This window comes from Polychytrium aggregatum (genome assembly GCF_025602895.1).
Source record: "Polychytrium aggregatum strain JEL109 chromosome Unknown BJ171scaffold_22, whole genome shotgun sequence".
NCBI lineage: Eukaryota > Fungi > Chytridiomycota > Chytridiomycetes > Polychytriales > Polychytrium > Polychytrium aggregatum.
The window spans coordinates 542,154-553,633 of NW_026516224.1; the positions used below are offsets into that span (position 1 = coordinate 542,154).

At 57.0% G+C, this 11,480-nt stretch overlaps 3 protein-coding genes across 3 annotated transcripts; 2 read left to right on the forward strand and 1 right to left on the reverse strand.

Moving 5' to 3' along the window:
- The first annotated feature begins 282 nt into the window (after positions 1-282).
- Positions 283-2,203, forward strand: BJ171DRAFT_508601 (cytochrome P450). Its single transcript, XM_053111313.1, has 2 exons — positions 283-748; positions 1,006-2,203. The coding sequence occupies exons 1-2, from the start codon at positions 455-457 to the stop codon at positions 2,140-2,142; spliced, it is 1,431 nt and encodes a 476-aa protein (XP_052965974.1). The 5' UTR covers positions 283-454; the 3' UTR covers positions 2,143-2,203.
- Positions 2,204-2,503: 300 nt separating this feature from the next.
- Positions 2,504-9,547, forward strand: BJ171DRAFT_508603 (armadillo-type protein). Its single transcript, XM_053111314.1, has 19 exons — positions 2,504-2,895; positions 3,273-3,385; positions 3,808-4,727; positions 4,866-4,992; positions 5,177-5,283; positions 5,422-5,530; positions 5,606-5,654; positions 5,773-5,877; positions 6,044-6,200; positions 6,338-6,488; positions 6,705-6,935; positions 7,050-7,149; positions 7,293-7,454; positions 7,610-7,908; positions 8,044-8,202; positions 8,358-8,456; positions 8,607-8,753; positions 8,946-9,035; positions 9,159-9,547. Exons 1-19 carry the CDS (start codon positions 2,808-2,810, stop codon positions 9,249-9,251), a joined length of 3,306 nt encoding a protein of 1,101 aa, XP_052965975.1. The 5' UTR covers positions 2,504-2,807; the 3' UTR covers positions 9,252-9,547.
- Positions 9,548-11,480, reverse strand: BJ171DRAFT_508605 (uncharacterized protein). Its single transcript, XM_053111315.1, has 4 exons — positions 11,075-11,480; positions 10,175-10,279; positions 9,949-10,043; positions 9,548-9,784 (listed from the first exon to the last, which is right to left on the reverse strand). Exons 1-4 carry the CDS (start codon positions 11,366-11,368, stop codon positions 9,757-9,759), a joined length of 522 nt encoding a protein of 173 aa, XP_052965976.1. The 5' UTR covers positions 11,369-11,480; the 3' UTR covers positions 9,548-9,756.

Consider the following 11,480-nt stretch of genomic DNA (forward strand, 5'->3'; position numbering starts at 1 on the left):
CTCCATCCCCGGTGCAATCGCGACGACATTCCGAACTGCCCTGCCGATCCAATCCGTCTGCCCGCGCTGCTCCGATTCGCCCGAGGCATCAGCCGCCATGCGATGCAGTCGTTCTGGCGTGTGCTCGGCCGGCGGGAGAGCAGGTTTTTGGCGATCGAGATCATGAACACATTCAACCACATCGCACAGCAATCCATCGACCACATCGCACACCCACCCATCCCGATTTTCCGCGATCCGCGCTCTTTGCCAAGCCGACCCGCGCACAGGATCCACCCTTCCCGTTTTGCCATCTGGTCCCACTGTCGCTGTCGATCAACCAACAGGCTATTCGGTTCCCCAGCAGGTCCGTCATCTTGGGAAACGGCCACCGTATTTGAGCCTGCACCTTCCCCCTGGCCCTCTGCCTTCTCTTCGCCCTGGCCCTCTGCCTTCTCCCACTCATCCCGTCACCATGCCGCTGTTCAGCCTCGACCTGAGCCTCGCCAGCATCGACCCTTCCGCCTGGAGAGTGGCCGTTCCCCTCGCCATCGCCGGAGCAAGCACCTACTTCCTCTTTGCTCACTATTATGCCGAGAGCCACATCCCAGGCTCCTACGGCTTTCCCGTCGTTGGCGAAACCCTGGACTTTATCTGGAACCCTCGCCAGTTCGTCGAGAAGCGCCTGAAGCGCTACGGCCCGACCTTCAAGACTTCGATCTTTGGCAACAAGGTTCTCTTCCTCACCACGGATGAGGGTTGTCGCCAGGTGCGTTGACTGGATGCTGCCAGGCAAACAGCAATCCCCAGATGGGCTGAGCCCGTTGGCTCCACCGCATTCTCTGCACATTTATCCCACTCCTGCGACGCTGTTTGCTGCGCTGACCATCTCCGTGGCGAGCATGTAACCCCAAATGCCTTCATATCTCCATTCTTCATATCTGCGTTCCTCCTCGTTCTCGTCCCCGTCATCCTCGATTCCCCATCGTCCCGTCCTGGTCATGGAACCATCCGCCCCCCTCGCAGGCCTTCCGTGTCGAGCCAAAGAGCGGCGGTGTCCATAGCTTTGAGACCATCAAGCAGTTTTTGCAGATAGGTCCCACAGGCAAGACCCATACCGAGTTCCGCAAGAACTTTGCCCAGTTCCTGAACAAGGGCTATCTCGCCTCGGTCTCCCCCATGTTCGTGCGCATCATCCGCGAGGAAATCGACGAGTGGCACCGAGTTAGTGCCGCCGGCCGCTACATTCGCGCCGAGGACGTTGTCAAGAACATTCCGCTCTCCATCATCTTGAACATGAGCATCAAAGACGTCTCTCCCGAGAAGAAAGCCGAGATCTTTGATCTCCTTGCGGATGTCTCGGCTGGCATTCGCTCAGTCGTAGCCAGCTCGCTGCTCTCGCCCACTTTCGCCAAGGGCATCCGTTCGCATCGCCGCCTCTGTAAAATCATTGAGGCCGAGATCCACACCATCATGCCCGACCTCGACGCTCTCAAAGACTCCAACTTCATGGCCCAGCTTATCTCTTTTGCGCTCCAGCACAACCTTGTTTCCGGCAGCGTGTCGCAAGCCCGGTATGTCATGGGCTTCTGGTTCGCTGCTTTCGATACCACCTCGACTACCCTGTTCCAGCTGCTCTACAATCTCTCGCTCAACCCCGATGTCCTTGCCAAGATCCGCGAGGAGGCCCTTGCCGCCGGCTTTTCCTATCAGTCGGACCTCACCACCAGCGACCTGAGCAACCTCAAATACACCAATGCCGTGATCAAAGAGACATTCCGCCTGCGTGCTCTCGGCGTCATGCATATGTTCCGTGAACTCCACGAGCCCACCGAGCTCGGTGGCTACCAAGTCCCCAAGGGGTTCCTGCTGACCGCTGCAATCCACGGCAACTCCGTCACCTCTCAAGAGTCCCTCGAGGATGGCCATCGCTTCAAGCCTGAGCGTTTCCTCGACGGCTCTGTCCAGGCGACCGGCACCGACTTGATATGGGGTGCCCCGCCTCGTGTCTGCGGCGGCATGGACATTGCGATGCTCGAGCTGCGGGCCACCCTGGTGCTGCTTGCCCTCAAGGGTACCATCAAGCCCAAGGGAGCGCTTGGAGAGATCTACGACTTTCCTGTTACCCATATCAAGGGCGGCTTTGACTTTCAGATCGTCTAGATGGCCAAATACACCGACTTGGACGACCAAATACACCGACTTGGTCGCCATACTCCACAAATGTGTGCATGTCCCCCGCTCCAGAATTGTACATGTCCCCACTCCACCGGCCCATTGGCGAGCCATTTGGTTCGATCGCTCATGTTGCTCGGTTCTGTTTTGCCCCCCCCCCGGCCTCATTGGCCTCCAGAAACCGCACATCCACCCACCCTGGCCGCGCAGAGCCCCCGTGGCCTCGAGTGTTTGTTTGCGTCTTGGTTGTGGGCGAATCTTCGGTTCAGGGGCGTTCGGCTCGCCCCGTGTCACGCCCCCGCATTTGGGCAAACCGCCGTTGCTCCCAGGACATCGCCAGCCTGGGTCTTGGACATCCGTCGTCCTTCTCTCCGTCAGTCCAGCAATAGCAATAGCAATTACAATACCCTCTGCGTCTCCACGAACCTCAAGGGCGCCTTTATTCCACCTCATTTCGGCAGACAAGCAGCCAAGCCGGTCCAGCATACCCTCCCGTCCGCCGGTTCGCCAGATCCAATCCTTTCCATCCCGATCCGCCGCTGACGAGCGCGAACCCGCCGCCAACTCCCCTCCAGATACGGCCGGGTGCACCCTTCCATCCCGCCACCACTCGCCCCCCCGGCCTCCAGTCCCGCAAGGATCGCTACGATACCATGTCGGTCGACATCCAGCAGCTCCAGAACCTGCTCTTTGACTACTTTGAAAACTCGCTCTGTTCGGCCACCAGAAAGAAGGAGATAGGTGTGCATCTGCTTGCTCCTGGTCTCTTCTGGGCTGGCTTTCACCGGCCGTACTGCATCCGCACCTGCGCTTTCATCCGCACGGTGACCCTCCTGTCTTGGACGCAGACGTTGCAGACCGTATCGACCCAGTCGGATCTGCAAGCATCGCACCGATGCAGGCTTTCTCCATGTTGCACCCTGTCAGCAACGTTGCATCCCGGATCGGATGGGTCTTGCTCGCACTACACTCTGCTTGGGATTCCCAAACCGGTGCTGGGTCGATCGGCGGCATCTCTTGGGCGACGATGCAGCGGTCGAGCGTCCGTGATATGTACGACTGACCCATCTATAATCTCGCCTTGCTCGCCTGCGCCGCCATCGGTGCTTTCCTGACAGAAAACGAGCTGATCGTCATCAAGGCTCTGCCCGATGCCATCGCCATCTGCCAGGGCCTGCTTCCCCAGGCCAACAAGGATTACATCCAGTGGTACTGCCTCTCGGTGTACGAAGTAGGTGCTCTCGATCGACATGCTGTCGCTTGCGGCTGTCCAGGACCAGGACCAGCTTCTGTCCGTCGGATGCAGACAAGACGACCACGGGGCCGATGGCCATGACCCGCGTGAACGATGCTTTGTTGGCATAGCATCGGCCCGGCATGATGGCGGTATCGACTTGGCCTCCTCCGCTCGATATTCGGCAGCGAGAGCATGGTTTGCTTGTGGGCGATTGTTACAAACGCCCATGCGGTCGGTCGGTCGGCCAGAGGCAGATCCGGTCTGTTGACATGTGCACCTCATCCATGCCGCCATACTGACAGCGCTGCCATTCTGCTCTGTGGGCCCCCAATTCATACACATCGCCATGCATCCAAACATCCAAACATTCAAACGGGCTGGCTGGTACTCTCGCGATGCTGCGACGGCACTGCTAGTTCCACGTCGAGCGGTGGCAACAGCTCCCTTCGTCGACTCGGCTGGAGCTAAAGCAGTATCTCTGGAACACCCTCAAGACCGAGAACCGGTTCTTTGCCGCCTACGTCACCAACAAAATCATCAAGCTTGTGGTGGATATCGGCAAGGTCGAATACCCGCGCGAGTGGCCCAACTTTTTCCACGACCTGTATACGATCCAGAAGGACACATGCAACTCGCTGCGGCTACGGCTGCTCAAGACCGTGGTCGAGGAGTTTGTCTCCTCCCGCGAGGATGCCGATTCGTCGCGCAAGAACGAACTCAAGGTGCTGATGGGATACCAGGTCGCAAACGTCATCGCCATTGCCAAGGATACCCTGGTCGAGATCTACGACCACTGTGTCGTCAACGCGGTGCTGCTGCCGTTTGATGGCCCGGCCGACGATGCTCCAAGCGCAGCCGAGTATGGAATCGGCCTGCTGTCTCCCTCGAAAGGCCCAGCGCAGTTGAGCCTGCCATCTATTGGCTCGTCCCCGACCCTGGCCCATCTCTCGGTCGAGTCTCCCGGGTCGATGCGCCGGAACGAGAGCCAGATCCTGCACAAGGGCAAGATCACGGGCGAGAACATGATTGCGGCCCAGACGGCCCTCGAGATCATCCTGCAGTCCTTTTCGTGGGTCTCGCTCGCGAAGGAATCGGACTTTTTTGGCCCGCTCCTGGGCATCATCTTCAAGTTTGCCCAGCTCAACGACGATGCCGAGGTGGCCCTCGGGACGACAGCCATGTCGTGCCTCAACGAGCTGCTCTCGAGAGCGTTTATTCCGACCCACTTTGTCGAGTACCTGATGATCATGGCCAAGCAGGTGTGCGGGCTCTTGCGCTTTCTGATCACGGACTCGAGCACGCCCGGCGGTCGTGCCCTCGGCGATGTGGATGAAAGGTAGGTCGGCTCAAGTGTGTCGCTTGTAGCACCACTTTGGGTGTCTGGTGCTGTCTCTTTGCTTCTGCTGGGCTGGCTTTACTCTGCCCTGCGCCCGGGCCATACTCACTTGTCATTGTATCCCCCGCCGTGTCTTAGGTACCGCGAAAAGTTCACAGACTTTCTGGTCTGCTTCGTAGCGCAGCAGATCGGACGGGCCGAGGCTACACCCAGCTTCCCAATGACCGAGTTCCTGCAGCTCTTGTTCGAGTTCACCTTGGTTCAGGTGGGTGAGTGTGTGAGTGTGTGGGTGTATGCGTATAGCTACACATGGCTACTGTGGACATTGGAGAGGAAGAATGATACCTGTCATTGGTGTCAGCTTGCAGGTTCGAGTAAGGAGGCTTTGCTCATCCACACATCCACTACATCCACTACATCCACCACATCCACTCCATTTACTTGCTCAGCCTTCTCCAGAGTCGTTTGTCGCTTGCATCGGCATCTGGGATGGCCTGATTGAACACCTCATGTCAAGCAAGTCCAAGGACGGAGGCAACTCCGAGAGTATCACAAAGTGCGTACACCCACTGGCAGCAACTGTGTCGCGATCGCGATGATGGATCAGGCGACTTGGGTGAGTGCTTTGCTGGTACGTTGTTGGTGCGACTTGCTAACAGAAGGGGGCCGTCTTGGTGTACGTTTGTTTGGACAGGTATCAGAACGGTCTGTGCAGTCTCACACTGTCGGTGCATCGAAAGCTGCAGTTCATGGACAATGCCAACGAGCTGAGGGATATTGATGTCGACATCGACCCGGGAGAGGTCAGTGGTTCGCCCATCAACGTGCGAGTGGCTCCGCCCTGGAGACGAGGTTAACTCGGGCATGCTCATATTCAGACTCAGAGCGACTGGCAAAAGTTCTCCGAGCCTTGTCTCGACATTATTGGTGAGCGGCACGCGCAAGCCCATTCTACTGCTACCGGCGGCATCACGCCTAGGATTCTCTCACTCTCGATGCAAACTCATGTTACCAGCTCACTAATCTGTCTCCATTGGGATGACAGCCAAATCATGCGAGCTCTACCCCGACCAGATAGTTCTGCATCTGTTCACTCGGCTGAACCAGCAGTGTAACTGTGTCTTTGCAGGCGGCGCCAATGTCCAGTACGGTAAGGGCTGGCTGGCTGATTGGCACCAAGTGAAACCACCATCCATTGTCCAGCACTGCCACACTATGCCGCCGACGCCTCTTGCAAAGGCCATCCCAAATCTCACCACTCTCCCTGCTATTTTTCTGTTTCTGCGATCACGAACACATACTGGATACTACCACAGCCCTGCGTGACCTCGAGCTCTCCTTGATGCTCTTCAGTCGAATTGCCCATATCTTTACGGGATCCTTCCAGCAGAGACTGTCTCACGCCGGCGCATTGATCGAAAAGTTTCTGTCGATCCTCGATATCTGTCACGAGCGCAAGTCACACGGAAGCTTGTAAGCCGATAGTGCCATTGAGTTTGAGAACGGAGAGGAAGGCGGGTGTAACCGGTGGCTGCTCCTCCCAGGCCCTATATTCGCTCAGTACCCTCCACTATCACTTGTGCGATCGTTGACACGGATGCACCGCATAGAACCTCAAAGACACTCGGGACGCTGTCGATATATGTCCACTGGGTCTCGGCGTTTTACAACTGTGCCCTCCAAGAGCCCATGTACCAGCAGCAGTGTCACTCGCTGATGCAGCAGCTGTTCACGACGTGCATCAAGTACACAGAAAGCTCTGTAAGTAAGGGCGGTGCCATCGATCGTGTGCACCGAGGGTGCTGTCGCTGTCCATGACAAGCAGATATGCATAGCCACATAGAATGCGTGCATACTGTGTGATGTCGGGGAATCGCCGTTGCCCAGGACAGCTGGCCGTGCTCTGTGCTGTGCTGTGTTGCCATGCACGCTGATATTATGCTCTTCTTACCCGTCCGCGTGTTACCAAAACTGCAGGATGCCGACTCGGTCATCGCGAGTTACAAGCTGCTCGTCTCCCTCTCCTCGACCGTGCGATACAGCAACACCCTCCAGTTTGCCTTTGTGCAGTCATTCCTGTGCAATCTGCACAGCCTGGCCTCGGTCTCGCCCAATACCTCGCTGAACTCGGAAAAAATTCGGCTGGGATATACTTTTGCAACTAATGTCTTTGTGCTCCTGGGACCCGATGCCAAGAACACGGACGCGGTAAGCAGCGGGCAATGCCGAGAATGGTGTTGGAGCGGCAGTGCTTCAGGTGACCGCTGGCCATCGGTGGGAGCGACCGTGCCGCTTTCGCTGCTAACGATAACCTTCTACCAGGAGTGGAATCAGCGCGGATCGGGGTTTCTGCAATTCTTTCAGTCCCTATCGACGCTATACCGACGAGAGCTGGGCAGTCTGAGTCAAAATACTGGCAATGGCAAGTCGATTTTGATCGCAAAGGGCTCATCCGATACAGAACCGACAGCATTTATGTGCAGAGGGGGGGGGGACAGCGCCGCGAGTGCGGACTGTGAGAGCGATGGCAATGCTGACGCTGTCTGGTTGTCTCTCCGAATCTAGCGCAGTCAAGGTCCGCCATGATAAACTGCCTGACGGCGTTCTCGTCGTGCATGAGTGCAGTCAACTCGGAGGGCACGCCTGCAAAGAATGTCGTCTACAGTGCCATTCGGGAGTTTGTACCGATCACATTCAACCTGCTGTCGACCTTTGCAAATGACGACGGTGAGTGGTTTTGGACGCAGATTCGGCTAGCTCGCGAACGCTTGAAGCTTGGAGACTAGACTGGAGTGCATTGGGCTGGATACATCTGAATCGGGCTGGGCTGAGCTGCACTTGCCTGGGACTCACTCATGTACGGCCATGCGACAACCTTCCAGATATACTTCCCACGCTCCTCGACTTTACCATCAACCTCTTTGAGTCCCACAAGAAGCAAGTCAGCAAGGAAAACATCCACCTGATCCACGAGACGGTGCAGCTCTTCCTGCAGCTGCTGGCAACCCAGAACCGCCTGACGCAGATGCTCTCGAACCAAGCGGGCCATCTGGTGCTGGACAAGTTCGTGGTGTTCCTGACGAGTCTGATGCAGGATCCGTCCAAGACATTTGAGGTCTTCTTGCCGGATCTGATCCAGCTTTGCGTGACGGATCTACATCCTCGATGCTTTCAGGATGAGGTGGGCTCGAGCAATCCGATCGCTGGTGGTGTGCCGATGATCTGCTGCTGATGTTACGATGGTGTATCATTGGTTGTGGAGTCGCGAGCACAACTTGATATTGCTCTTTGCTCACTTTCGTCTCTTCTCCTCCAGAACACCACATCCGAGGAGCTCCGGATTCGATTTTACAACTTGATCCAAGTCATCATCCTGAACCACTGGCGATACTTTTTCGGGTCGAGCGTCGGCCGGATGATTGGCCAAGCCCACGACGGGATCGAGCATCCGACAGAATTTGATGGGCTTCTCGGGGTAAGTCCGTGGTGGTTGCGCAAGTCAGGTCCGAGAGCATGACGGTTGTCCAAGCAGGGGGGGGTTGAGATTGCTGGAGACTCGGTCGCGCAGCGGCTGACTCGAATCCGACGGCGCTGCGGCTGTTGCGCTCTGTGTTTATGGGGATGGTCCAGATACTGGCACGATCGCTTGGAACGTCCAACGTCGAGATTTTCAAGAACAACATGTCGATCCTGATTAGCTTCAATACCAAGTGCAATCTCTTCAGCAAGGTTTGTGTGTGCACTTGCGCAGCAGTCGAGTCAATGTCTGGGAACGGACGGCTTGCTGTGCATGGTGCATCCATCCACATCCATCCGCATCCATCCGCATCCATCCGCATCCATCGATACTGAGGTGTTGCGGCCCTCGTTCTTCCTCAGGAGTACTTCCAGCAAACCATGCTTGTTCCATTCGTGGAGCTCTTCTTCGAGATCCTGCTCCAGCGGTCCGTCGACTTTCTGCGCGACGACATTGTCTCGTGCGTAGGGCAGATGGTGCTCACCAACCTGACGCTGTTCCAGGACAACGTAAGTCTCGGGTACTCAAGCGCCGCATGTATTGAGCATTTGGGTATTCGGCACGATCGTCCCGGCAGCCGAGAACGATTGCTGCTCCCCGACGTGAACCTCACTTTGAGTTTTTGGGGTTCTTTGCTAATTCGTGCAAACACGCTTTCCCTCCCCCCCCTTTCGGTGCGCCTCGGGAATTGAATTCTCAAGTTCGTCGGCTATTTCTTGGACAAGTATGCAACAGGACAGCTGACCCAGGCACAGACCGAGCGGCTGCGGAATTATTTGGTAGCAATCAAGGTAATGCCATGGAGAACATGCAACAAAGCGGTGTGATCACTCGGCCCGATGTGAAACCTGATCTGTCCGATGCGAAACCTGATCGGTGCCTTGCTCTCCCTCGCTGCCACTCACGATCCACAGGATACCCAGTCGTGGACGGAGAACATCAACCAGTTCATCAACGACTTCCACTATTACAGTGTGTTCAGACAGAAACAGGACGCTCCCGTCTGAAAATGGGGATCCCAGATGCCCAGACGCCCAGATGATGCATGGAGTGCAGCAACACATGCCCGCAAATCATATGTGCCGTGGCAGTGGTGTCTTGGAGAGCGTTGTGCGTGGCCATGCCCATGCCCATGGTGTCAGGCGAAGGTAGATGAACGCCATAAATACGCTGGTTGCTGAGCAGAACTGCGATTGCGGTGCACACGGCCATGTGGAAATGGACCAAGCGGGTGCCCATCCCGGTGCGCCAAGACCGCAGCTGTGGCGTACGTCGGTGCTGGCGCACAGGATGCACAGGTGGATCGGCGATCGGGGCATCCCAATGTATGTGGGGGTGTATTAGAGGGCATTCCATTATGACAAAGAGATCGCACTCGGGATCCGAGAGCTCTCCTCGGGCCAGTCCACGAGACGGTTCGCGAGTCACGACAAAAATACATGAGTGTATTGGCGGTATGGGCTCCGGCACGCGATGAAAGACACGCTTTCGCAACGGCTTCTGGTGGTGCATTTAGAGGCCGACGACGAACTCTCCGTAGCTGCAGCACGGACAGGGCGTAGATATACAGTTAGCAACAGTCCGGATCTCGGTCGGGGATGGCTGACTGACTGGGTAAGCAAGCAGGCAGGCAGGCCGCAAAGATCAAGCGGCGGCCGGTGCGAGTCACATTGCTGCAAGCAGGGCAGACTGATTGCTGCTTACCGCTCGTAGTAGCCAGGGATGGTCCACTGTCCACGCTTGACCATCTTGGCGACGGTCTGGTCGAGCTCGGGCAAGGCCTGGGCGACATCATCAACCTGGAGAAGAAACAGACACGCGAGTAAGCCAGATTGATCCGAGTGACACCGACAGGGGTGTTGAGAGGTTTGAAACCGGTGTCTCTCATCTGCGATGACTAGGCGTGAAGCTGGGTGGAACGCGATCCTACAGTGAGCTGGTCGACGGGTCTGGCGGTCTCGATGTGGGTGAGGAGCTGCTTGAGCTCAACAAGCTCGGCGTTGATCTTGGCAGCAGTCTTCTGGGCATCGGCAACCTGGGGGTTACAGATGACAGCAGAGTTCCAGCGGTTAGCGTTGTTGTACACGGTACACCATAACAAAGGGGGTGGAGCATGTATATCATACAATGAGGTGTTGCACATTGTGGGGGAGGAGGTGTCGCCGGCTCACATCGAGCAAGCAAGTGCTGATGATATGATCACAGCTCTGCAACAGGCTATCCTCGTTGAGATCCGGGGATGTCCAGCTGTATCCAGATGCACAGGCATGTCCCTGTCATTCGCTCGCCCGATGTGTCGGTCGGCTCCGGCCAAACGCTGATGTGTCCACTGTTGCCGAATACCATGTCGCCGCGCATCCTTCACAGAGGGCCACACCAAGTTGGTGGGAGAGAGGCCCATTGCCCGCAAGGCTGGAGGGAAGCGACGTTGACGGGGCCATGTTGACGCGACGACACTGTGGTGTTTCGGCCTCCGTCGTCCGTGCGGTTGCCCCAAGGCGAGACGGTGTCGCGTTCGATCACAGTGCTCGTAACCGATGTCCCGGGATGAACCGTATCTCTGATCCACATATATCCCGATCGCATGTAGTCCGTTACAGCAACTCGACACGGTGGGCGATCCGCCAGATATGTTGCCGGAGGAAACCATTTTGGGCGTGCGCTTGCAGTTGGGCAGCGCGACGGCACATGAGCACACACAGGGAATGAAATGGAGGATATCCGTGGAAAGGGAGGCGGTATGGCGCAACGTGCACGCAGCAGCGGGATGCGAAAAGAGTGGATCGATCACAAGGAATAAACGAGGAGAAACGGGATTGGCGATGCTTACAGCCTTGGCCTCTTCCTGGTCGATGATGCGGAGCTGCTCCTTCAGGTCATACGAAGCGGGCTTGAAGGAGTTGAAGGCAGACTGGGCATCGGAGACGACCTTCTGGTTCTTCAGGACCTTCTGGTAGTGGGCAAAGTCGATGGCGCCCTTGGACTCCTTGAGCTCCTGAACGACCTTGGTCAGCTCAGCGTGCCGTCTTCGGAAGCCGTTGAGGGAGGCGACGGTCTCGGGCTTGAGCTTGGCGCTCAGCGAGGTCCAGTCGATGCGTTGGGCAGAGGCACGAACAGCAGCCATCGTTGTCGAATTCCTGATGCGAGAGCAGACGGGAGATGGAGGGCAAGAGAAGGCAGCGCCGCAAGCAACACAAAAGCAGGCGCTCTCGATAGTGAAAAAAGAAAAACCGGAC

Excerpts from the sequence above, each read along its gene's own strand:
- BJ171DRAFT_508601 (XM_053111313.1), top strand. The coding sequence starts at position 455 with ATGCCGCTGTTCAGCCTCGACCTGAGCCTCGCCAGCATCGACCCTTCC. Across the intron at positions 749-1,005 it reads CGGATGAGGGTTGTCGCCAG|GCCTTCCGTGTCGAGCCAAA; the intron begins GTGCGTTGACTG and ends CCCCCCTCGCAG.
- BJ171DRAFT_508603 (XM_053111314.1), top strand. The coding sequence starts at position 2,808 with ATGTCGGTCGACATCCAGCAGCTCCAGAACCTGCTCTTTGACTACTTT. Across the intron at positions 2,896-3,272 it reads CACCAGAAAGAAGGAGATAG|AAAACGAGCTGATCGTCATC; the intron begins GTGTGCATCTGC and ends CTTTCCTGACAG. Across the intron at positions 7,150-7,292 it reads GAGTCAAAATACTGGCAATG|CGCAGTCAAGGTCCGCCATG; the intron begins GCAAGTCGATTT and ends CTCCGAATCTAG.
- BJ171DRAFT_508605 (XM_053111315.1), bottom strand. The coding sequence starts at position 11,368 with ATGGCTGCTGTTCGTGCCTCTGCCCAACGCATCGACTGGACCTCGCTG. Across the intron at positions 10,280-11,074 it reads ACCAGGAAGAGGCCAAGGCT|GTTGCCGATGCCCAGAAGAC; the intron begins GTAAGCATCGCC and ends TGTAACCCCCAG. Across the intron at positions 10,044-10,174 it reads GACCCGTCGACCAGCTCACT|GTTGATGATGTCGCCCAGGC; the intron begins GTAGGATCGCGT and ends TTTCTTCTCCAG.